Source organism: Marmota marmota, unplaced genomic scaffold, assembly GCF_001458135.2.
Source record: "Marmota marmota marmota unplaced genomic scaffold, marMar, whole genome shotgun sequence".
NCBI lineage: Eukaryota > Metazoa > Chordata > Mammalia > Rodentia > Sciuridae > Marmota > Marmota marmota.
In genome coordinates this window covers 10753798-10780927 of record NW_026000048.1, presented here as the reverse complement: position 1 = coordinate 10780927, position 27130 = coordinate 10753798, and the positions used below count along the sequence as shown (strand labels likewise).

Genomic DNA, 27130 nt, shown 5'->3' with positions numbered 1-27130 from the left:
AATTTCATATGAAAACCACCCTTGTTTGCAACTGAGGCAGGCATCTGGTACCAAAATAACTAAATATATATTTTTTTAAGGATTTCACTTGAAACTCATCATCTTCTTTGCCCCTAGAAGTAATAAAAACCTGTCTACCATCTGCAAATCTCTGTTTTGTCCCATTTCTCTCTTCCATGGCATTTTAACATGGGAGAGTTATCTATGTTATATTCACTGGCTCCAGCTGGTTGAGATGTTTGTAGTCCTTATTTCTCACAGGGCACCTGACAAGCACAGACCACCAGTACTTGCTGGGGTACTTAAAGGCTGTAGGCTGTAACTACTCGTGTGTGTATGACTTGCTGCCTACAAGGACAGAATATGGAAAGGTGTGAGAGTGGTCAGAGGATGTTTAGGAATGGCAAGAAAGGTGATGAGCTTTTCTGCACTTACATCCATAGGGACCCCATAATCCCTCAGAAGATTTAACTGGGGCAAAGATTATTTAAAATTATTTTACCATGGGAAAAATATATTAGGGTTCAGGACTAAATACATCAAGTTGCCTCTCATTTCTTTTGACTGAAGGACAGAACTATGGAGTAGGAAATCTAAAAATCTATTTAGTATTGGAATTATGTAGTAGGATTGTGTTTTTTTCCTCATCCTGTATAATCCCCTCTCCCTTTTTCTGTGGTACTGGGGATTGAACCCAGATCTGACTCTACCACTGAGTCAGATCTCCAGCCCTTTTATTTTTTTGTTTTGAGACAGGGTCTTACTAATTGCCCAGGTATGATAAAGTGTGGGGTGATGGAAAAACAAAACAAAAAACTGGACAAATGGAAACCTACCACCACTACCACCACAGATAAGAACTCTCAACCATGCCGAGAGCCCATGTACCTAAAGTTAGCAAAGTTATTTTGATTTGTTTTACAAATCCCTAAAACTTAAGGCAAACCAACTTAGGGCAGTGGGCTAGGGTGAGATAGTTCAGAAAAACTTTACTTCAGGGTCCAGGCTTTATCCTTAAACCACTGAATTTTGAGTCTTGATGAGGACATTTTTCTCAGTGACACAAGCTATGTGGTTTGTTCTAAGGCCTGTTAGATAATGGAGAGGTGACCAGGATTCTCTAAAGCCACGTGGGGGAAACTAGTTTTATGTTCTTTGTCTGAGGATAACATTATCTTACAGGATCCCTCCTGCTGTCCACATCTGTCACCGTGATAGACCCCAAAGGGACCAAGTAAACAGCTTTTCTTGGGGGAGACCTCTGGTGCTCATGACAAGAGTCCCTTTCACATCCAGCAGTGTGTATGTTAAAAAAGCTGTAATCACAGATACAGCGAGAGCAGAGAGAAAGCTGAAGTGATGAACTTAGACTATCGTATCTTTCATATTTAATGATCTCTATGGTTATTTATCAAAGGGGAAAACCTTATTCTTTTTTTTTTTTAAACACATGGGTATCTTTTAAGCTGTGTCCTCTTAAAAATCACAAATTTACTAAGTAAAACTTTTCTAATTCTTATAGAACACCATGCTTAAAGTCAGAGTATTCAGACAAAAGCCTTTTGGAACAATAGAGTAAGGGAAAGGGAGAAAGGAATTTTTAAAAATCTTCTTTATTATTTCCCTATTCTAGCTTCTTTTCTCACATTCTAAATAAGGAAGAAAGAAGATAAATAGCATGTTGATGATTCTGCTTTATATCAACTTCAATTAAGGAAGAAGAAATCAAAAGGAAGAATGACAAACTATCCTTATTTGGACTAGGTCATTAGCCATCTTATAATTAGCTTTAATTTATTCTTAGCATTAACTTCTTGAAGTTTATTTTGCCTCAGAAGCAAGGCAATCAGTCACTTACTTGCTTTCCCCAAAGACCCCCAATTAAACAAAGACCAAGTCGATCCTAATCGTGGATTTTATCATTAGCCTGAGAATTGTTGCCTACTGAGAGGCAGCCACACAATTACAGAGTGAGTGGACGCTGCAAACCTGGGGCTCTGGCACAAACCTGTGTCCATTCATCCCCTTCTGCTAATGAGCAGCTTCTCCTAAAGGGAGAAACTCATGGTCTGTACTGATCTGGGAATTATTTTATGGCAGCAATGAATAAGTACATTTAAATGCCCAATGGGTAGAAGTTCATCTTAAGAGATGGATGAAAAACTGAAAGATAAATATAAGATGAACAGAAGAGAAGACTGATAGAAAGTCTTAGGCTGGCTTTTTTTTTTTTTTTTTTTGTGGTTCTGGTGATTGAACCCAGGGCCTTGTGCATTCGAGGGAAGCACCAACTAAGCTATATCCCCAGCCCAGGGCCATTTTTTAAAAATGTAAATATTAGCAAAAAGCAAGTGCTTTCTTTACGACACCTGTTCCATTCCACATCTTCTAAGCCGTGCTCTAAAGGCAAGTGTGGGTAGGGCTGGGCCCGCCAGGCCCGCCCAGGGCAGGCACCTACCTTCCTTCTGGCTGCCTGCAGCGCTCTGCTGTTGCAGCAAGCTCTGGCTGTACAGCGTGGGCAGCGCGGCTGCCGCATACTGCTGGATTCCTGAGTAGGCCTGGGTGAGGGCGTCCATGGTGCCAGCCGTGCCATTCGTCAAGCCTGTGGCGCCAAGTCCTCCATTCAGAGCCGCCATACCTGAGAGCATTTGAGCAACTTTACAAAAAACCCAACAATAGAGAAGAGAAATAGCACTTATTCATTAGTGCTTTCCAAAGGAAGTTCGAGAATCATTTGACACAAGTACAACAGCAAGTGCATGCAGCCAGCACACCAATTAAACCAACAAAATCAGAAACGAAACTATGAAGAAATAAATCACAATAATGGTGGGGGAACACCTAAGCAATGATAGCCCTGTCTCCCTAGGCCAGTGATCAAAGTTCATCGAGGCACTACAGTTAGACAATACATCTTAATTCCATGCAGTGTGCTACTGGCAAGTACCATTGTTATCTTTCTGAAATAAAAGCCCTTCTGCTTCTTAGAGCTTAGAAGCATGTAAAAACACATTAGTGGCAGAGGCCTGTAACATCTGTACACTTAAATCTATTTACTGGGCTCTTTGAGGAGCCAGGGGATGGCTCAAGGGGTTGAGGGGGCAAAAATAAAATAAAACTTTTTCCCTTTAAGCTGTCTGATGAGATGGCAGAGCAGACAAATTTTGTGCTCTGTAAACCAGTGAGTCAGCAGTTCCATTAACTGGCTTTCCTAAACGATTGAAGGACGTGGTCAGGGCCTAGGGTCTTAGGAATAAGGTAAACAGCCTAGCTAATTTATAATCAAAGAACAAAAGGATGGGTTCTTTCCATATTGCAGAGAACTCAGGCAACTTATTCAATTAACCAAGACTCTTGGTGTGGTTTTTATCAGCAAATGCTGATTGCCTACATGTGTGTGCACACATGCATATTAATCAATGCCCAGGTAACTGGGGTTTCTGCTAGTGATGGTGCTTCATGTCATGTTTTCCGGCCAGCAGTGACACAGTGTTTGTAAACTGGATCCTGGCTATTAACTGATGGGAACTGAATATTGACCAGTAGCTCTTTTGTATTTGTCCTTGCATGCTGGCTGCTCTATTCTAGTTGTTGATTGTATCATATTTTCCCTGAGTAATGAGTCAGAACAAGCAATGCTTCATAGAGTGTCAACATTCTTATGAACTCAGGAAATGGAAGAGGTGACATCACAATTGCCTTTAGTTCCCTTGATGATCAAAAAGTTTTTTTTTTTTTTTTAAAGATCTGTTTCTGAGAAAAACATTAATGAAAATCTTGATGGGATTAGAGTTATTGATTAGAGATATTAAAATAACATGGATGAATAACTGGAAAAAATTGATAGAAGTCTAATGAGAACAGGACAGCTAAGGTAGGATGCTTGCAAATGTATACTGCGGCATCAAAGAACACCCCTATCAATGCTACTGCTTGCCATCCACAGGAAATAGAGCAGGTGGGGAGTATCCTGTTTACCCCATAAGTGCTTCTGATATTTTGCCAACTTCATCTCTTAGATGAAAAGGACAACATGCAAGATATGATTGGACCATGGCTTAATGGTAGAGGACTCTCGTAGCTCCTCAGGTCTGTGATTCCTACTGGGGGGCTTGAGGAGACAGAACTAGGCCTTGGAAGGTGGTAATGGGATACATTATCCTCAAAGAAGGATGTGGAGGAGGCAAGATAAGCTTGAAAGGTTGAGAATGGAATAACAGCTCCCTGAGAAAGAAGTGGTCACAAGCAGATGCAGCTGAACAAAGGTGGTGGCCAGCAGAGGTCCTGCTGGATCTGCTTTAAATTCTTCCTGTGAAGGAGTCTGTTCTCTTTCTGGTCATGCAAATAAACACTGTTGAAGAACCTAGAAACCTGGGAGCTCTGTGTAGCATGGATGAAGGCCTCGGCTCCACTCTAATATCTCCATATGTCCCTGCCACTCCATGAATGGGCGAGAGCACCCCATCTCCTTGGTAGCTTGTCAGACAAGGGCCTTGGAGTTCCAGGGCCTTGCCACACACACCCCATGCGTGACTTCCTGTGGTCTACAGCCCTGCAGCATGGCTTCTCCCCTCTGTCAGACACACAGATGACATCTTACTGCAGTTGTCACTGGTACCCCAAACTCCAACCCCCTTCCCTCTGGATGTAGCCTTTCTTATTTTGCGGGTCAGGAGTCTCTTATTTTTTACTTTGAACTCTTTTGCTCTTTTGACCAAACTTTTTTTTCCCTCTTAAAACAGAATGAACTTCATGCTCTTGAAATGATGGAAGGATGTTTCAGGACTACATAGAAGCCTTGTGAGGTTTGAGGCTCTAGCAACTGACATTCTAGCCATGTCCTCTGTTCTTCCTGGTTATACTTCACTGTGGTTGGCTGTTTTTTTAGATTATAGCCTGGGAAAACCTGCCTTCTGCAGAGTTTTGTTTGCCTCTGTGGGTACCACATGTATGGGAGACAGTGATAGTGGTCGCCCTCTGGACAGGGGGGAGGAGTGGGCTGACAGAGGAGGAACCAAAGTGACAGGGTATAAATGCCCAAGGAGGGACTAGTGAGGAACCTGTGCAGATAATGGAGGGAGGGTTTGGCCTCTCTAGCCTAGAGCTTGCTCCTCTATGAAAGATCACCATCTTTCTGGAAAAAAAAATGGGTCAGAGCTCTAACAAGTACAAATTCATTGAGAATACCTAACCCCGAAACTATCTTAGAAAACTGGGATGGGTTTTTTTTTGACAAATCCTGGATACAATAATGGATTATATGGTAGAGTTTGAAGAGCCATCAAAGGAAGATTTCGACTTTTGAGAGTAGTTCCTGTGAATTAACTAACATTCTTCTGTATTAAATACTCACTATATAAAGATACAATTAGTTAGCCCAGCTGCTTGTACCTGATGACCTCTCAAAGTCCTAGACAATAGAAACGGAGGTCTAAAGAAAGTTAAGTTGAATAAAATGCTCCACTTAAAAAGAATAAGGGGCTTTTTTGAAAAGGCCAAATGGATTGACAATTTCCTCCCATTTAATCTAGATCGTTCTGCTTACTATTTGGATGAGCAGAGCTGGAAGCAAATAACTGGGGTAGAAGCCTCTGCAAGGGAGGTCTCTGGAACTGGTGGTCAGTATGGGGTTATACAGCCTGATAACCAAGTGCTTCACATTTAGTCCTCAACTGACAGAGACCAAGAAGCTGTGAGCTTACTGAGTCAATCTTTTTAAATGATACAGACATTCCCGTAAATATGAACATGAAGATATGGTCCTGGAAAGTAGATTCAGAGGTAGACTCCACTTATTTCCAAGCTACTCAGCCAGATTTTAAATAAGAAGTGAGGAATGTATTAGGGTGTTCTCATAGGTTTGTAACCGATTCACTGGGATAAGCTTCCTTAGTACAGATGGGATTTATCCTTCTAAATCTAGTCTAAGCTAGTGAGTGAGAACCTAAATAAAAGTGTTTGGAACCAGGGAAATGGATATGGATGTGCATACAGTTAGTGGCACTTTCCTATATGCCTGTGTTAAAAGGTTACAAATGTGTGCAGACTATGTGTGCTTGTGTGTGTATCTAACCGCATACATCCTTGTAAATTCCAATTACACATATTCAAACAGTAATTTTGCAATGCAAATAACGAATGACAAGCTACAATAATGTGTCCAAAGCATCTTCTCTTTTCTGTACTTTACGTAAAATAGTTCCATAAATATTTTCCACCAGGAATTCGTGGCTGTTATATTCAAACAATCATAATGTTAAGCACTGTATAGTAAAGTCATTTGGAAGAATTATGCAATTTAAACAGGAAAAGTAAGGATGCCACTTGACTTACATTTAAACATACCAAATCAGGTACAGACTTGGGTGGATGTATCTGCGATGTAGAGGTACCTACTGTTATTCTGTATCTTTGTTATACATTGTTCTATGTTACTTCTTCTGATCTTGCCGATTTCTGCTTTTTTATCTTTCCCTAAAGAAATTTTTTAAGCCCCTCCATTCATTAAAGTATAAGGGAAGAAAAAGGCTATCAAATTTGAACAGTTTAATTTAGCTACTTATCTGCTAAGGGAAGAGTCCTCCTAAGGCAGTGGTGAGGCCTCTGGCAGGGAGGAGGGTCAAATCTAGGCCAAGCTGAGTCAGCCACCTATTCTCTTGCTGGCTGCTTTGACCATAGAAGAGATGGGTGTATTCAGAAAACCAGAATACTCTCCTCAAGGTAGCATGTAATGGCTCCTGGGACAGAGTGGGTAGAAAAGAGCAATGACCTGGAAGCTAAGGTCAACTGTTTTAGAAGGTCACTGTTCAGGTGACCATTCCTTGATTGCCTGCTTTGAGACTTATCCTGTAGAACAGATAGCACTGTCATTTCTGTTGAGGAAGAATGATCTGAAAGGGGATATTCTATTGTAGAAGGTTTTCTCTAGATATTTAATTTGAGACAAGCAGCAATTATTAGTTCCAAGCCAAAGTTGAGAGTGTAAAAGAGCTCTGTACTAGTAATACTAATTGAATGAGAAGGAATGTATCTTTCCATTTGTGCCCGAGTTTTGGTTGAATTAAACATTTTCCTGGTTTATACTGACCAGTAGGGGTTATTAGAAACCAAAAACATTCTTCATTTCCCATGAACGGAACATACTCTTTTAACCCAACGGCAAAGAATTCAGAGAAGCAAAATGATTTCAACCTGTTGTCCTTGCCAGAGCAGACTCGGTATAACATAAGACTCCACACAAGAACTAGCCATGATTTCTTTGGCATTCAACAAAGTCTCTCTTGTGTCCTCATGATAACGATGGGGAAAGCCCAGCAACGTACAACAGAGTAGGGTGGAGGGGAGCAGGACACAGACGAGAGGACACACACACAGCAGTCATGAGCACGTGCTGAGGAGGACAACCATTCCCACTGGCCTGTTACTCTGCAGACCAAGGACAGGCAGGCGATCAAATCAAAGTCCTTGTTTGAGGGGAACTAGGTCCTGGGGCAAGAGAAGCAGCATGAGGGGATGTGCGAACACGTCCTCAGCCTATGTGAGGACAGTGGGCTGGTGCTTCTGTAGGACGGGGCAGAGAGGAGCTGTACCAGAAACAGGAGGCAAGGCAGTGGGGCTCCTGCTCAGCTGCTGGAGAGCGGCAAGGCTGGAGACAGTTCTAACTGGAATGAAACATTCTGGTGGTCAGATGGTCACGTCATGTACTCTGTGCTAACTGAGAGCCATCACATTTGGAAGGAAAATGTTTTCTTGTGCTCAGACAAAACTCATTCCAAGTTTTTCTTTTCTCAGAGCATCTGAATTAAAGGCTTTAATGAAACCTGAACATTTCCTACTTCTAAACATGTGATTTATTTTCTTATCAGGTTAATTTGCATATGGATGAATTTCAGACATTTTTTTTTTTTAACCAAACAAACTGCATGGTGTTTTTGAGCTTTCAAAGTATAAAATTGTTGGAATTTTTGGCTTAAAAAATTGTACGGTCTGATCACCCTTTAAAAACAGTTTACTTATTGAATCATAGATTAAAGTAGGGCAAATAATGAATGCCTTTTTTATTAAAAACCAAAATGGGCAGGTATTAGGTTGTCTGTGGTCTCTGATAGGTACGTAGGTCTGAAATTCCTCAGAAAGCTCTGTTGGCTGTCATGGACCTCCTAGGCTTGGCTACTTTCAGGCCCCAAGGTGACTGAATGGAGAGACAGGCAAATCAGGCGTTCCCTCTGTGCGCTGAGGATCAGCTTCCCCAGTGCAAGACCCCAATGCCAGGCACAAGCCTAAAATATGACTTAACCTCAGGCCTGGGCAACACTCCTCTCATGGATCCAAAATGGACAGGCAGGAACAAGGACAGGTGGGCTACAGAGCATAGATCCTAGAATTTCTTAGTGAGTCCATGTGTTTCAGAACCAAGTATATTTTGGTAAGCTATTTGCTTCCAAACCTGTTTCACCCCCTTACAGTGAAATGATGCCCCTAATTTATACAGTCACTGCTGTACAGTGACCCATGCCCACAGGTGCTCGATGAAGATTCCAGATGACGCTCTTTCCAGCAGCACCTCTCCTCTACTCAGTTTCTTTTCCTTTAGAGACCTCATTTCCCCCCTGTGTAATTGTAAATACTATTTGGATTTTCAACCTGGAGGGCACCTTTAAGATCTTCTTATCCAGAACTTTCTTTTTTTTTCCAAATGGAGACTCTGAAGCCCAGAGAGGGAGCTGTGGTTGGCCTGAGTTCCTACAATTGATGGGCAGCAGAGCTGGACACAGCGTCTCAGCCTAATTTTCTATTATTACATATTGCCTCGCAGCAGGAGAAAGTCAAAACCCAGACAAACTCCTTGAAAGCTGAAAAGATCTGTCAACCCCACTATGGGTGAGGACTTACAGTAGCCGGTACAAAGAATCTGGGGGTGGGAAGGGGCTGGGCATTTTTTGAGATACAATGAATGTAGATAGCTTTGGCCTGTCAAAGCATGTGCTCCTCCATCCCAAGTTTTAGTTCTCCCCATTCCATATCCTTTTTAGGTCATTTCTGGATGGCCATTTTCTGTGGAGAATTTGGGGGAAGGCTGTCCACCAGAGCAGCAAATACTCACTGTTTATGGTACCTGCTAGTGCATTAATATTATTCAGTCCAACAGTGGCTCCAGCCAGTCCTTGCAGAGTCCCAAGAGAGGTCAAGGAATTCATGGCTGCACCAGCAGTGGAGTTGGGGGTTGAAGCAGCCACTGAAAAACAGAGGAGAAAAGGGAGAGAAAAAGCACAGATGAGTGCAAGCTAGCTGTCCTGGGAAGCAGTCTGCCTTCATCACAGAAAACGAGGAGTCACTTCGTCATCAGAAATCCACAATCTCCTTTGTGTTTTTTGGGTGAGAGACAATGGGATTATATGCATAGCAATTTTGACATTAGATCTGGTGATTAAAGAGATCATCATAGCTCATAGCTGCTCTCTTGCCAATGCAGTGAACATGTTCGCTGCTGGGTAGTAGGGAAACCTTTGTGACTGGGAGGCCTGTCATTTGCATGATCTTCCATCATCCCCACTTTAAACAGTCTCTGTCCCCTTAGCTTCCTTGTCAATCAGCCTGAAAATTAATGTCACAAAAAAGGGGCAGAGATGGGGGAGTCAAATGGCAATTCTTGGCTTTCTTACCCTACGGATATGCGATCTTTTATGATTAACTTCTTTCACTAAGCATAGTGTTTTCAAGGTTTGTCTCTGTGGTGACATGTACCAGTACCTCATTCACTTTTTGCTGCTGACTTACATTCATTATGTGAATAGCTTTATACCTTGTTCATCCATTCTTCAGTTGTGGACCTTTGGGTTGTTTCCACTTTTGAGCATTGTAAATAATGATGCTGTGAATATTTGATTTCAACTTTTTATGTAGGCACACATGGTTTTAATTCTTGAGTATATACCTAGGATTGGAAATTCTGGGTCATATGATAAACCTGTTTTTAACATTTCGAGGAACTACCCAATATTTTTCAAGGTGGCTTTCCAATTTTTTTTTTTTACCCCCAAAATGGTTTCCCAAAGTGGTTTTCCAGAGTAACTTCCTTTTGCACTTATGATTGCTTCTCAAAATGAAAAGTGCCTTACATTTGTATGGGTTTACAATCTGCTGACCTTTATCACAGACAATGTTTTGCCTTATGGTGATGGACATCTGGCTAAACTTGATTCCGACAGCTGCTAAAAGAAGCACTTGGGCTGGGTGTAGTGGTACACACCTGTAATCCCAGTGATTCAGGAGGCTAAGGCAAGAGGACTGTACGTTTGAGGACAGCCTTAGCAACTTATTGAAACCCTGTTTCAAAGAAAAAAAGGACTGGAGATGTAGCTTAGTGGTAAAGTACTTCTGGGTTCAATCCCCAGTACCTAGTGGGGTCGGGGAAGCAGCACTTGGTCCATTTCTAGCTGTGAAATGCTGAGCATGTGGACATCCTTTCCATCTAGCATCTAGGATAGCCCAAATGCTCCTGCCCAGAAGAACTCACCCCTGCGCTGCCTTCAGAGACCACAAAGCACTGCTTGAAATGCACCTTGTTTGTGGTTCCTTTTGGATGAAGTCAAATCAGATTCTTAAAAAAATGAATTCCCCACCTTGTCAGATTTCTGTTCGTGAAAGGCACTGACTTCTGACACCTTATATTGTTTTTATTTAAGAAAAAATTTAAAGAAAATTTTATAAATCCAAGTCAATGTTTCTGGTCCTCTTACATTATGAGACTTTTCAAACATAACAGCAGAGACAGTAATAAAACAAAATCCTATAGATCAACATCCACGTTCTGCAATGCTCAAGAACCCATCTAACCCTCTTTATAAGTGTATGTTAAGGTAAATTTTAGACCTTACATCACCTCACTGACACATACTTCATACTGCAGTTCTAAAAATTATGGACTTTTTGTTTTAAAACCAAAAACTTGTGCATAACAAAATTAACAATAATTCTTGGGCTTCAATATGAAGAAAGAATTTGGTGAGCTGGAAGACAGATTTGTGGAGATTTATACCTAAGTGAGAAACAGAAAATATGGGTGATCAAATGATATGGAATAGATCTAATGTGTCTAGCTCAAGTTCCTGAGGGAAAAAAAGAGAATGAGGAGTAATATCAGAAAAGTTAGTGACCAAGAACTTTCCAGGACTGGTACCCTCTCACCCCCCCATCCACATATTCAAAGATCACAATGAATTCCAAGCAGAGAAAATAAAACAAATCGTGGATGTACCATAGTGAAAGACGCAGAACACCAAAGATGACAAAAATGTCTTTAAAATGGCCAGGCAAAACCAAAACAAAACAACCCTCAAAGGAACACAATTAGCCATCTAATACCTGGCATGTCAGTATTAATAATGGAAGGCAGAGTGTAGTAGTATGCCGAGATAAATAAACTGTCAACCTAGAACAGCCAAAGATAAATGTATTTCATCAACATTTACCCATCAAATTCACTCAGTGTTATCTAATATGCTTATATGTCCATTAAATTTTACATTTTGATCAGTTTCTCACTTCTGAAGTTTATCAATGTGTGGTTATTTTTCATAATTGCTTTTTCATTTTCAAATCCTTTAAAATGGTATTAATTGTACCTTCTTTTTCTGTTGCATGCTAATAATTCCACCATCTGAGGTCTTGGTGGCTATGAATATGATGTCTAACTATGTTCCTTCTTACTCTCAGTCCATGGTTTACATGTGTGCATTGTGATGTTTTTATTCTGAGTTAACTCTCTTAGAACATTATTTCTGGGAAATCTTTGAGGCTTGGGTTGAAGACAGGCCCTTTTGAGGATGCTTTACATTTGATTCTGAAAGGTCCTAGAGGAAAGGACAAGCTGGGGACCTCTTTAAAAGGCTTGAGGATTTTTGACCACCCAGATAAAGTTGGGTTGCAAGCTCATGCCCTGTAATAATTCTCAGGGAGATACTCTCCTTCTTCTGTATCGTTTCCTAAAGGGGAATATTTCTTGTTTCTCTTCCACTAAAAGCTTGGCCTTTTGGTGTTTCAGACGTATAGAGGGATGGCCTCCCATTAGGTACGGCAGGTGGGCTCTGGACTTTTGTGTATCACTCAGGTTGTAGGAGCTTCTGAGAACTGATGCTCAAGTTCCTGATTCATCAAATGTCCTTAAGAGAAAAACGCATCTTCAATGTGCTACTCAATTCTCTGGGCTGTCTCTTTTACTTCATTATTGATATCTGTGTATTCTACTAATTATTTTAGTTTTTGATGTGACTAAAAATATTCGTAACAATAACTCATTATACAATTTAGTTTTCTTTAGTGGGAGGGTCTTCTGATGACCAACTAAACTGCTAGAAACACAAGTTGTCCCCATGTGCCATTTGATGTGAGTCTACATGTAACAGTCCTTACCAGATTGCTGTGCCCGTGAATAAAGCCTATCCCCAAAGCATGTTTGGATTCTAAACCAGTAATAAAGACTTAGAAAAATCCACACAGTTTTAAGTGACACAAGGGAACCATTTCTAGAATGGCAGTATGAAGCTATCTAAGGATCTTGTCCCCAAACAATCATAACTGGTGAAATCTGTAAAATTTAACTATTTAAAAGTCTCTGTCCTAAGTGCATATACATATATATAGAGATTTTTCTTAGGAAAACTTACCAAAGCTCAGTAAGAACAGAGAGAATTTGTGGCATCGGAACCATAACAGGCTCCCTTAACTGGTACCACCTCTTCCCTACCACCTCGAAGCTCAGTAAAATGGAAGCTCTACTCTGGGCGAGTATGGTCAAGAAGACAGGTCAGGCCTTTTAAAGAGGTCCCCAACTTGTCCTTTCTCCTACTATCTTTCAGAATCAATTGTAAAGCATTCCCCAAAGGGCCTGTCTTCAACTTTCCAGAAATAATGTTCCAAGATAGTTAAACACATAATAAAAAAATCACAAAGTACAGCTCCAAATCTAGGGTTGTGGTTCTTCCAGGCAAGAAGAGACCCCCCAGCATATCTAATCCCCACTATGCCCCTTTGCAGGAGCTCTTTTCCTCAACCAATCTCTGCTAATAGGCAGCGTTCTGGCTCCATTCACCCTCACCACTCATTTATAGGCTGGAGGTTCTATTCTGAGAAAGGGAAGCCAAGAAGACAAAGTGCTACCACCCTGGGACAGCAACTCTCATATAGACCCGAGGTGTCATTCAGAGAAAAGCAGGCTGTTGTCCCTACACCAGCTCTGGAAGAGTGACACTCAGATTCTGTCTAGAGGATGTGCTAGGCCTTAAGAACACAGAGATCCACAGATCTTCTGGGGGGAGTGAATTCATTTGGAATAAAGTGTGACAAAGTTCAAGCCTAGGGTGCTCTTGGAAACAAAAAATTTGATGGTGAACAATTAAAAGGAGGCTGACAGCTTCATGACAGCAGAGCAGACCAGCTAAGAGGAGCTCCTGAGGTCAGAGCAAGACTCGAGAACTAGCTCAAAGAGGACACTTACAAAAGGATTTATTAGATCAGACTGTGGGGACACTATATGCTACAAGGCTAAGACAAATAGAGCAAGCAACTGGCCGAGGCTAACAAATGGATGTGACAGCCAGAAATTCAACCAAGATCAGGCAGTGAGGCACTCACAGAGCCATTTGGAAGAAACCCATTTAAAAGGAAAAAGCAAAATGTCACTCAGCCCAAATCTGTGCCTACTGAGGAATGACATCAGAGCCACACTTAGGGGACTGGATCTCACTGAACTAGTTTTACTAAGTTGCTAAGCAAATAAGCAAACAAGAAACCAGTGGGGGAGGGAGTGGAGTGAGTGAGGAGGATTAGTATCCAGAACTCCTATGATACATTATCTAGAATGTCCAGTTGTTAACAAAAAATTATAGACCTGCAAAGAAACAAAGTATGACCCCTATAGAAGAAAAAAGTAGACAAAGTGTGTTTGAGAGGGCCCAGATATTAGACATTGCAAAGACATGAAAGCAGCCATTATAAAAATTTTCAAAGAACTAAAGAAAATCATACTTAAAGAATTAAAGAACATGGCAGTGTTTCATCATCAAATAATACTAATCAAAAGGGAAATTATTAAAAGAATATAGAAATTCTAGAGCTGAAAAGCAAAGAATTGAAATGAAAAAGTCACCATAGGGTTCAATAGTAAGTATGAAATGGCAGAAAAATGAGTGAACTTTTATATTTATAGATACTGTACATTCTGAAGAATAGAGAGAAAAAGAAAATGAACAAGCTCAGAAATATGGCACACCATTAAGCACACATATTCATACATGTAATGCATATACTGAAAGGAGAGAGAAGAGACCAGCTAAAATATTTGAAGAGGTAATGGCTTATAATTTTCCAAATTTGATGGAAAAAAAAGAATCAAAACATGCAAGAAAACCAATAAAATCCAAATAGGATAAAAAATTACAAAATGCTGTATACCCAGGCTCATGATAGTAAAAATGCTGACAGCTTTTACTATCTTGAAAGAAATAAGAGGAAAAAAGACTACTCATGTACAAGGGAATTCCAGAAGTTTCACTGCTCACTTCTCAGCATAAACAATGTCAGGTTACAGTAGGATATATTCAAAGTTCTGAAAAGCAAATCACCACCACCAACAACAAAAACACCCCATCAATTAAAAATTATATCCAGCAAATGAAGAAGAAAGGAAGATGTTCCTAGATGGGGGTGGGGGGGATAAAATTCATTGCCAATAGACCTTCCTTACAAGAAATAATGAAGTTCTTCAGGCTGAACACAAATGATTCCAAATTGTAATATAAATCCACACATTTAAAAAAAAAACCACCAAATATAAGCAATTATGTAATTATGAGAATACAATTGAAGTTTTCCTCTTAACTAATTAAAATTTAGTTGACTTAAAACACTTATATGATCGTATTGGTTGGTGCATAATATATTGAAATGTACATATTTGACAATAACAGCACAAAAGAAATGGGTTGATGCCACTGTATTGGTGCAAGGAGATACACCAGAGGGTAACTTGAATTTGCAGGAAGAAATAAAGAGAACTAGAAATTGTAAATAAGGTTCCACATGGACTCTGTAAATAAAATATGTACTTTCTTGCCATTCTTTTAGTTTATTCAAAAGACATAAGATTTTATAAAGTAGTAAATATAGCACTATGTTATTGGATCTTTAATATATAGAAACATAATATGTAAATAAATAATAGCAGAAAAAGGTAGGATGGAAAAGAATTACATAGAAAGAACATTTCTATATCTTGCTGAAATTAATATAAACTGGAAGTAGCTTTTGATATGTTCTATGTTAGAATCCCTAGAATAACCACTAAGGAAATAAATTTTTAAAATATTAAAAAAATATTGAATTAAAATTTTGTACTAGAAAATATTTAATTAATGTAAAATAAAACAATAAGGGAAGACTAGCAGACATGAACACAGAAGACAAGAAGTAAAATGGCAGGCATAAATTCAACCATATTAATTTTTTTTGTACTAGGGATTTAACCTAGGGGTGCTTAACCACTTAGATGCACCCCAAGCCCTTTTTATTTTTAATTTTGAGACAGGGTCTCACTACGTTGCTTAGGGTCTCACTAAATTGCTGAGGCTGACCTTGAACTAGTAATCCTCCTGCCTCATTCTTCTGAGTTTCTGGGATTATAAGTGTGCACTACTATGCTCAGCATAAGTTCAACCATATTCATAAAAGCAGTAATCAAAAAGCAGGTATTTTCTTAAAAGCATTAATCATATAACTGCATTTAACCATAAATTCCAAATAAGATCCAACTATGCTGACTAAAGGAGACACACTTAAGAGTGTCTCACACTTATATCTTTATATAAACAGAAAATATACATGCTTCTCTACTTGTAATGGGATCATGTCCCAATAATCCATCATGAATTTAAAATATCGTAAAGTCAGAAATGCACCTAACCCACCCAGCCTACCTACCCCAAGCTTGGCAGCATGGGACACTGTGGAGGACCAGGGCTTCCCCTGGTGACCATGTGACTGGCCAGGAGCTGGGGCTCACTGCTACTGCCCAGCCCATCAGAAAGTACTATGCCATAAGGTGCTAGTCAGGAAAGGATCAAAATTCAAAATCTTAAGTATGTGTTCCACTGAATACAGACTATCTTCAAACCACTGTAAAGTGAAAAAAGACTTATGGAACTCTCATAAGTCTGTTAAAGGATGGAAAACCACGCATCATGCCAACCATAACTGTATGGTGCTCAGAGGCCATGCTAATATAAGACTGATACAGATTCATGGAAGTTTTGGAGGAAAAGACCGGTCAACTTCTTGCATTGCAAAGGAGCTTAATATGCTGTCATGGAAACCTATGTTTCATTAGGGCAAAGGAAAATCACAAGGAGTCTGTCCTGACAAAATATAGCTAGTAAATCGACACCAGTGCAGGTGCGCAGTGACTGTCGGGAAATGCTTATTTATTCAGGTCTCTGTTTTTCTGTTCCTTCATATCTAAGGGAAGGGAATGAAAAAGAACAGGCTGAGGAGATGAGATATTCCTCACACAGCACAAAAAAAGGGAAGAACCACCAAACTGCCAACCAGAATGAGGTGTGGAAGGGAGGACACTGAGGCGCCAGATTCTCTAAGAAGCATGACAAGCTCCTGTTGTTGTCAGACAGCCCTGAACTTGGCTGCCACTCACACCACTGAGGCAGAAGCGGGTGCCAAAGCATGAAGATCAATAGGTGAGAAAGGCCTGCTGCACATCTTCCTCCTGGTGGCCTGTATGAAGGACCTGCCACTGTGCTGCTGCCTGGGCTGTCACTGAAATTGCTGGAGATACCAAATGTATGGTAGGGCTTTATTCTCCAAGTCTGAAGCTTACTTTGTGCACAGACCTCATTAGTCTCGAATCCTCTGCACTCTAACATGGAAATGTGACCCTGCTTCTGATCCACAGTGAGCAGCGGAAGCACCATGGAGGCCTGGTCATTGCTGAGAAGGGCAGGAAAAAGAGCCCAGCTTGGCCCCACAGCTACTGAGAAATAAGCTGTGACTCTACATAAGTAACCCAACTACTTCCTTCCAGTGGAATCTTAAAACCAATCACTGGAGGTAAGGTTGTAAGGACAGAGTGCTTGGACCCAAACTGTTCTTCCAAACATCTGCTTCATTGCTTTTTTTCTGGGGAGGGGGGGGGTACCGGGGATTGAACTCAGGGGCACTCAACCACTAAGCCTCATCCCCAGCCCCATTTTTAAAAATTTATTAGATACAGGGTCTCACTGAGTTGCTTATTAGCACACTGCCATTGTTGAGGCTGGCTTTGAACTAGAGATCCTTCTGCCTCAGCCTCTCAAGCTACTGGGATTACATGCACCACTGCGCCCGACACTTCATTGCTTTTTAATGGATGCTTAAAAATAAAGCATCTAACTCATCATGAGGGTTCAGTAAGGTGGTCTGTGTGAAGTTGGCACAGTATCCGGCACTCTTTGGAGACTGAGATCTTCATCACTTACTGGAGACAGGACTGTGTGGGATATGTTTCATACAGTAACCCAAGAAAGTTTTCTTGACTTTTCAGTGTGAACAACTTCAGTTATTGATGACGTCATGACTCTTCATCACCTATACCTCCTAGCAAATCATAGCAAGGACCCAGGTACCAGGCTTGACGCCCCTCTTCCCATGATATCCACACCAGGAATCAGGAACCCACTGATGCTGCGTGCTGTTGCTCTCACCCAGAGAAATATAAAGCCATGGGAAGGAGACTTGTCAGTGGCCCCCTGGCTAGCGCTTCATACAGAGGTGAGAGAAAGGAGCTGAATGACACCACAGCTGGTTGGGCTCACAGGTCATTGTTATAGTTGGGATGTGGGGTGTCCCCCAAGAGCTCATGTGTGAGATAATGCAAGAATGTTCAGAGGTGATATGTTCAGAGCTATAAACTGATCAGTGGATTAATCCACTTGAATGGATTAAATGGATGGTAACTGTAGGCAGGTAGAATGTGGCTGAAGGAGGTAGGTCACTGGGGGCATTCCTTTGGGGTTTATTTTTTTTGTGCCTGGTGAGCAAATTCCTATTGCCATGTACTGAGCTGCTTTCCTCCACCATACCCTTCTGCCATGATGTTCTGCCTCACTTTGGGCCCAGAGGTATGGAGTTGGCCGACCGTGGACTAAATTTCTAAAACCTTGAGCCAAAATAAACTTCCTCCTCTAAGATGTTCTTGTCAGATGTTTTGATCATAGTGACTCAAAGATGACTAAAACACTCATGGATGACTTCTGAGGTCCTTCAGATCTATAATGTAGTTTTGAAGAAGAGGGTGTGAAAGTGGTACTCTGCCTCTTATGTGGACAATTCACAGGTGTAATGGTGAACAGCAAGTTGGAGAGAACTCCTTAAAGAGACACGTAGCTCACAAGCAAGGAGCAGGCCTGGGTTTAGGGGCTATGGGAGAAGTGGAGGCTTAGAAATGCAGCAGGCCCATTTTGTCACTGATAATAAACAACACACGAATTTGAAGTCTGTTTATGTCTTTGTTTCCTATATATTTAAAAACCCAGAAAGACTGGCTATACTAATAGTTCTGAACATATCTTCTCACCTCTTACGTGATTCTTGGAAGACCTGGTAGAAAGATGAAGAGAAGGTGAATAACGGGACAGAGAGGAATTAAAACTGAGACTAAGTAACTAGACGCAGTGGCTTAAAACAAGAAGGTTCCATGTACTCTGTGTTAGTGGACTGTACTTTGAAAATTCACCTTAACTTGAGCCTCACATGGAAAAAGATCTCTCAACTGCTCATCTAATTACTTTTAAGAACCATCTGAATTTTAATAAGCTGTTTAAGCCAAAAGAAAAACTCAAATTTATCATGTAATTTTTAAGTATTTGGTTGAGATTGCTTAAGAGTTCAGTAGATGCATGATAGAGAAAAGATCCTAGATAAATAGACAGGGACAAATTAAAGACCTCCAACACATGAACTTTCTTATTCCAGTGTTGGCACACTGGCAAGAGGCTGTCTTGAGTAACTGCATTCTGCCCACCTAAAACTGCCTTCAGTCTCCACTGGGAGCTGCATCCTTCATTTTTTTCACTGAAACTATTTACGAAATGCTCAAGGAGCCTTTCAGAAGGTGGTATAGAAATGGTGGATCATAATCACTCAGAATGCCTCTGTCAGTAGAATGTCACTTCCTCCCCACAAGGGTTTGCAGAAGCAAGCTTGGAGGATGCGGTGGGGGCAGCAACTGTTCATGCTCGCAGAGATCATCTGCCATGTGTTGCATCTGTCACCTGCTTTACCACTGTTAAAACCTATCTAACACGGCCCAGAGATGTCCTGAGCAAAGGCTAACCAGGAAAGGAAATGCACATGCAGCGACTGAAAGCCAGGTCTTTACTAGCAGACACAGCTTGTGCTCTTCTGTGAAAACTGTGGGGGTGTCAGAGAATGTGTGGAGCAAGGTGGGCAAGAGAGGTTGGTAGTGAGGCCATGCCTACTCTGACTTGGTCACAGAATTTCTTTGCTCATCTGACCGGGTTAGTTCATTGTTAGAAAAACAACAGTGATCCCCACACCAATCCCAACAGAGAGGACAGGATGGGTTCTTTCTCCTCAGCTGTGGTCTGTCTTGGGTGAATAATAAATTTATAAATGATAATAAAATAATAAATAATTCTTTCATCCAGAAGAGTTTCTTGGCGCAGGTCAAAACCATAGGTCACAGTATGGGCGCCTGCATCATCTGGCCCCTTCCTACAGAGGGTTCTTAAAAAGAAAGAAGACGGTGCTAGATCACCAGAAATAACTACTGTCCAATATCTCAAACAGCTGAGTGCTGAACCCACCCAGCTAAGTGCAGCTCCTGGTTTCTTTTCCCTAATCCCTCTCAATAATAATCATATGTTTGTCAGATATATTCTTTCACTGCACGTGGGATCTTCCCAGGCAGCCTGAGAAAGAGACAGGAATCCTTTCCTCCACACCCAAGACTCAGAATGCTCAATGAACTGGCCCAGTGCACACGTGAGGGACTCAAAGGGAAGCCAGCATTGTAGCTGTGTGCAGCATTGTAGCTCTGTGCTTGGCCTGCATGGGATGGCCACATGGCTTCTGCCACTTAGATGTATGATAGTTGCAGTGCAGACTTTCCTAAAGCAGCCCAGATAACAGGCACGACTGATCTTACCTAATAGAAAGTTTCATTTGGGGTTAGGAGGATGCTCGGTGGTAGAGTATGTGCTTTGTATACACAAGGCTCTGGGTTCCATCCCCAGTACCAAAAAACAACAATAAAAAGGGAGCATGTCAGATCACATGGTGCAGAAGAATTAAAATGGCAGATGGAATTAAAGTTGCTCATCAGCTGATCACTGGAATATTATCTGGGATTGTCCATGTGGATTCACATGAGTGGAAGAGGGAACTGGAAGAAAAAATCCACAAAGATGGCAGCATGAGAAGGACTTGGCCCGACATTGTTAGCTCTGAAGATGGAAGGAGGAGCCAAGTCAAGTTAGTAGCCTGTAGAAGTTGGAGAAGGCAAGAAAAATGGGTTCTCCCCTAGTACCTACACAAGGGAGGCTGCCTGCTGACACTCTGAACAAACCCAGTAACTCTGGTGGATCTTTGATGGACAGAAAAGTGAGATAACAGAAATGTGTGCTGTTTGAAGCAACTACGTTTATGGTCACTGGTCACAGCAGCAACAGAAAACTATATGTTCTCCAGATCACTCCAAGAACAAAGCTACTGTCTTTTGACTGTTACCATGTGCTAGCTATTATTCTAAGTACTGTACACATATCATCTAATTTAGTTATCCGTAATCATCCTGTGAGGTAGAGTAAGTCATGGAAGGTCGCACCACTGTAAGCAGTAGAGCCAGGATTTAAACATAGCCGACTCGCTCTAGAGAGTGGACACCATGCTGATATCGAACTGAACATCCAACTTACCTCCTGGATCAATCTTGTGGCTACTGCAGAGATTGATTTATAGAAGCTGTGAACTTGAAGTCATCCAGATCCACCTTTGATTATTTGGCTCTGTTGCTTCCAATCTGTAAGACCTCTGGCAATCTGCCCAATTTAGCTGATGCTCGGAATTAATCAGAGTGGGAGCAACATGACCTACCTCAGAATGGTCGTGAGAATAGAATGAGGTGGCACTTATGGAGAACAGTTGGTGACAGAAACATTTAGTGAGTCTCTCCAAATGGGGATGTCTGGTCATTCTGTTCTCCAAGGAGAAGTGGTTTTTCCATTTATTTCACAACACCTGAAGATGCAACATCCCCTGCTCCCCAAGAGGCAACTACATGGATGATGAAAAATTCTGCAGCTTTTATTATTACTCTGGTCAACCGGAAAGGTGTGGGGGCACAGAGTCTCAAAAGCATCCAGAAGAGGGTGACCAGACATGAAAGTCAAGTTGAATGAGAGACAGTTTCTTTAGCCCAGAAAGAAGACCAAGGGAGGGACCAGTCTTGACATCAAAAAGATTCTTTGTAGCTCAAGAGACCAAAACTGGGATCAGCGAGGGGAGTTTTTAAAGAGGTAGATTTCAGGTCAATATAAAGGAGAATGTCTGGGAAACGGTGGCTTCTAAAGTGAGCCAAGCCGCCTCAGGGGAGCTTTGTTCCTGTTTGTGGAAACAAGAAGGCAGAGGCCCTGGAGAGTCAGACATCAAGGGGTTTCTGCAGACCCCTGGCTAAGCTTGGTGGCCTCGGAGGGCCCATCAACCTACTTTTGAAAAGCTTATTGTCTTTACTAGTGCCAACCATGATGGCTGCTTCTGGCAGGGACATGAGGACTCCAGGAAGGCAGAACTTTGTGAAGGGGCCAGTCTTCACTGCCCGCAGCGAAACTGGGAAACGTGAACACCCAGCTCTGTTAGAGACCCAGGAACAAGAGGAACAAGGAAGCTACAAGCCCCATCATTCATCTCAGTAGCTCCTAATCTCTTGTCCCGGGGTGGGGGTGGGGGAACCATCCAGCACCTGCCACGCTGAGCACACCCAACTTAAATCCTAAGTGACCAAACCATGGAGAAAAATGACCACGACGAAGAAGGCGGACTGGTGTCAACTCCCTCCAAGCCATGGCCAAGGGCTGCTGAGACAACTCTGAAGACCATTTGGTCAGAACTGTTGTTGGCTTGGATCAGTTGCCATACTGCTTCTGGGGACACCGTGACCACATGTGAATTCCATGGTGAAAGGTCATTTTTTTTCTCCTTTGGATTTAGTGGAGGTCCTCCTGCACTTACTTCCTAGGCTCACCAAGCTGCTGAGCTGAATCCCTGGCTGTGGGGCTGAGGAATCTGACTTCACCAAGCCCTCTGCTTCTTTTCCACACTCTTGTTTGAGAACCACTGGTCTCAGGGATGTCTGGTGCAGTTCTATCAATTTCCCTTAGGGCAAGGTATAAAATTTAGCTGGAGGCATGAGAAAGTGAAAGATTATAGAGAGAGGTAAAGTTTGACTTGTGACAGGAAAGGAGGATAGTTATAGGAGGCAGATAAAATACCAAATAAGAATAAGAAATTATGGTTCTGTTCTGCATATTAAACAAACAAACAAACAAAAACCCAAGGAGCAGGATTGTTGCCTGTTTTATTCCCTAGAACCTGCAAGAGTCATTGACACACCAGAGGCACTAACTAGGCATTCGACGAGTGAATGAGTGGAAGGAGATTCTACTGCAGGCCGAGGCAGGTAGATGGGCCCCCTTATCTAGCATGCTCAGGCTGAGGACACTCTGAGCAGGCAAGGGCTCCTAACTATACAGCTGAAGCTGGGCTCAGCACAAGACTTATGCTCTCTGCTGTCATACCACAGAAAATGTGCATATTATTAAAAATATACCCGATGAAGCCAGCTGCTGCCTTAGTGTCTCCTGAACAAGGCCAGAAGCACCCTTCCTTCCTCAGATGTAACTCTTAAACAGGAGTGACTGTATGTCCACTCTGGGCTCCCAAGCATCTACTCCTATGCACAGGCAGGAAGGAGCAGAGGCAGGGCCAAATCAAAGGTCATCCTCGATGACCCCACCTTCCCTATCACTTGCTCTGTGATCAGAAACTGATGGAATAAACCTACATTTGTCTCATTTGTGAGAAGGCTGGGTGAGGAACTGGGTTCCTAATAAGGGGTGAGGCTGGCTGTTGGCACGTACAGCAACTGGCTATCCCTTCACCCTCTGAAGAGTCAGGTGCACAACAAAAGGCAGAACAATTGGCCATCAGGGGACTGTCAACCTCGCCTTTACCACCTCCTCACTTCAACCTTTTCCTACATGAAGAAATCCCCCTGTCGTTTATCCACATATTTGCAGGTCATGCCTAGCGTTAAGTCTATCCCAGAAAGGACCTTGCTTTCTAGGGACCAAATAAGTTAATTTTCTCATCCTAACTTTCCTCCCCTCTTTCCCCAGACAGCAAGAGATTTTTCTTTGAAGCTGCACAAAACAACATTAACAGAAGACAGCAAGAATGTGCCTTCAGTGCATTCATTAACCACTTCCCACAGAATAATTAGATAGCGAGAGCACAGTGGCTTTGTGGTTGAGGAAATAAAATAACTGTAAACACAGAGAAAATTGCTTGTATCCACCAAATATACTCAGGACACAGGAGCCTGCGGTTGCTGTTGCCTCAGACGAGCTTGGAATCTGTATTCCAACAGTGCAGGAAGATTGTAAGGAGGTAGAATAATTATGCAATGACACGGGCACTATCATTATTAACTAATCACAACCCTAGGGCATTAACAAAATGCAGAGTGTCTCTTCTCCCATGGGGCCTAATTATTCTACAGTAACCACACCTCTCATTTTAGTTTATTCCCTAAAAGACTTTTTATGGGGAGGGAGAAGGGGAGTGGTGTCAGAAAGTACGGACGAAGGTTCTGAGCTGTGTTGATCTCCCTCTTCAACAGTCTAATAGAATAATACATCTTACCCCATAAACATCTGCACCACTATTGTTTTCAATATCCACTTCCAATTCACAAGGAAAGTGGTAAGGAACTTGCCTGATGTGACATTGGCCCCGATGGAGCATTACTAGTGTCCAGAATATTGGTGAGAGGAAAATTCAGGGTCCAGAGGACTAGATATTGACTTGTAATTACTTTTGAGGCTTTTTAGTCCATGATAGCAAATATTTTGAAAAGTGAGAAACTGATATGGATAATATATTTTTAATGTCCAAAATAGTTGTACTGTTTTCTTCTCTTCCAAATGCTTATTGGAACTCTTACTGTTTGTATTTCGGAGAAAGAAATCTACTTCATTAGCTGCCTATAAACTGGGGCACCTTCTGTACCTGGCCTTATTGTTTAGTATTTTTCCCCGTCCCATGAAGACACGCTTAAGAAGAAAAAAAAAAGTGTAATTGGGCACCACAAGTTTCAGAGAGTCAGTTTACGTATACCCGGGTCTAGGAAGTCTGAAGCAAAGGAAAGAAAATTGAATCTGTTCTTTACTTCTGATGTTTTGCTGATGATTTAGCAAAATAAGAGTGAATAAGAGTGTACCCCTCTCTTTAGCTGGCCCAGGTGTTTATTTTTACAGATGTTATGGATACAGATTGAAAAAAAAATGTTGCTCTCTTCACAAGGTTAGAACACATAAATAGAAAAGTCCAGAAATGTAATTCTATTGCAATTCTAATGCAATTCTTCATGCTCTGGAATGTTTCATGGCATAGTGGAAATGACTATCATCTCACCTACTGCTAATGACCTGTACTCTGGACAAACCATTTACCCCTGTAGGCCTGTTTTTCTGGTCTGGTTCTGGATAGATTATTTTGAAGATCCCTTGTCCCTATAAAATCTGGGAATGCGATCAGGCTCTGACCTCTGCAGAGAAGGCATGAGGAAAGCAGGCCCATGTCATCGGCTCACCTGCCTGAAGCCTGGCCTTCCCCAGGGTGAAGGGAAGACTTTCTAGGAGGCAGATTTTCCTCTGCATAGAAGGATTCCAAGGTTGGCCAGGGCAAGAGGTCATCCTGCCCAGTCTTGGATTTGGAAGGCCAGGCTGCGGGCTCCTGGGCTTCCACACACACTTTGCCTGAGCTGTGTTTCTACCAGGGACCAGCAAAGAGCACACATGGTGTGGCTCTCAGGGGCCTCGGCACCTGACCCTGATGCTGAAACTCTGCCTGCCATGGCCATCTCACTCTGCTTGATCCAGTAGTCTTGTCTCTAATAAGGAGGGGCACTGGTCCTCTGAGTCACATCTGAGGCACTGAAAGGTTCACTGCCACCTTGGGCAGCCAAGCCATCCTCTCCCTGCATTTACACCCTGCCATGTTCGGAAGGGTGGAAGCTTTTTTTTCTCCAGAGGCAAGAGATTCAGAGAAAAACAGCTTTGAGTTTTAACCTAGTCTACATATCTCCAGAGGAGCAGTGTTTAGTATCTTACCAAAATAATGAAATCTTTCCCATGATACTTTAATATTGTCTCTTAGAAAAAAAGCAACTGCAGACACTTATGTATGTGTATATAAATATATAAATTCACATAAATATATATCATATAAATGTTAATATATCAAGAAGGAAAGTGAAACTAGGCAATTCCATCTCACAACTCAGAAAATTAAATGATGTGCTCCAGTGATTCTTGGTCAAGATATTTACATTCTCTAGAAAAATAAATTTGTGATTCCTCTGTTACATTCTATAGATGAACTCTCTCTTAGGCTTCCACCCTGGGTGTGAACCTTGCTTGTTTCTAGAGGGAGGTATTTAGATTCAGAACCTCTATCTGATGTGAGTGCCCTTCTGTCTTCATTTCCTGGCATCTCCCCAGGCCTGCTGACTTCTTCCTATCTGCTCAGAAGCTCAGGTATCCTTTTTTTTTTTTTAAATGATTAATAGAAGATTTATTTAGTCGAGAATACACAGTCACCATTCCAAGACTTAGTATTGAGATGTTAAATGTTGGGCCTAATTTTTCTGGGTAAGTCTTTTCAGACCCACTCTCTATCAGCTCTTGAGAGTGGGTCTGAAACTGGGGTGGATGTTTGCTGATCTTGTAGGTCCCACCAGTCAAAGTAGGATCTTCAATGAGCTGGTGGTGGCTGGGGTCACTGTACCACAGCAGGTACTTCATTTAAGCCAGGGTCTTTTTCCACTTGCCCTACTGGGTCTTGGAGATAAGTTGTATTTGGCTGGGTGGGCAGCAGGGATATAGGGGACAGGTGTGACAGCTTATACTTTGAAAGTAACATCTGGGCCACTTGCTGCACAGCTACACTTGGATTTCCCTCTTTATGAGGTTACATTCCATTTAGTTGGCGTTTCTTTGGGGTTCTGCACAACAGCTCACCTTCTGTGCTGATTCGAGGGAGAGAGAGAGAGAGAGAGAGACAAGGCCAGGTGCTGTAGTTGGGGGTCCTCCCATGTGAGCTGTCTGGCCCCCAGTACTGCCCTTCCCCTGCACTGTTCCCCTCCCCGTGGGAGGGGGCATGCAAGTAGGCTTGCCTTCATCTCTCCAACCTGCCTTCCCAGCCTTTAGTTCTCACCTCTTACTGGCCTCTTAATTCTGGTTTTTTTTTTTTTTTTTTTAGCCTAGAAATATGTTTGTGCTTTCTCTGAAACTGTCTCCTTCTTAGTAATCCTACTGTTTTAACACTTTAAAAGTCACCAAATTTCATGAAAATTTTCTCTATAATTCCTGCCTCCAGTCCCATGCCCCTTCCCTAACTGCCCGCAGAGCTGAGACATCTGCTCCACCTCTGCGGGGAATGGCCACTAGAGAACGAAGCAACCAGCTCAATACTAACTTCACATGACTCTTCTATACCCTTGCTCTCTCCAGCCCCTTCCTCTGTGGCTTTGCTGACACTGCTACCCAGAAAGCTCCCTTCCACCTCCTGGTCTGACTGTGTGTCTCACTGCTATAGATAGCAGCCAAGGGCTCACACACTCAATCCCCTTCTCAGCCTTGTGGATGACTCCAACACAGTGACCTAAGCTTACATTAGCCCGCCTTGCCTCTGCAGTCGAGTCTCAGTCCACCCTTCCAGCTGGTGTCTCTGGGAAACTTGCAGGTGAGACTTCTGACTGCTGTTGGGTGTATGTCAGTGAATGGCC

The 27130-nt window shown here is 42.1% G+C and overlaps 1 protein-coding gene across 23 annotated transcripts in view; it reads right to left on the bottom strand.

Moving 5' to 3' along the window:
* The window catches only part of Celf2 (CUGBP Elav-like family member 2), a 788139-nt gene that overhangs the window by 13189 nt on the left and 747820 nt on the right, over positions 1-27130 (bottom strand). For 11 of the 23 annotated variants that reach the window (XM_048812770.1, XM_048812760.1, XM_048812765.1 and 8 more), the window contains 2 exons: positions 9104-9235; positions 2459-2656 (listed from right to left, as the gene is read on the bottom strand). In XM_048812770.1, the coding sequence (XP_048668727.1) occupies positions 2459-2656; positions 9104-9235 (330 nt within the window). The remainder of the gene's footprint in view (positions 1-2458; positions 2657-9103; positions 9236-27130) is intronic. The other 12 variants (XM_048812761.1, XM_048812775.1, XM_048812764.1 and 9 more) reach the window with 3 other exon arrangements.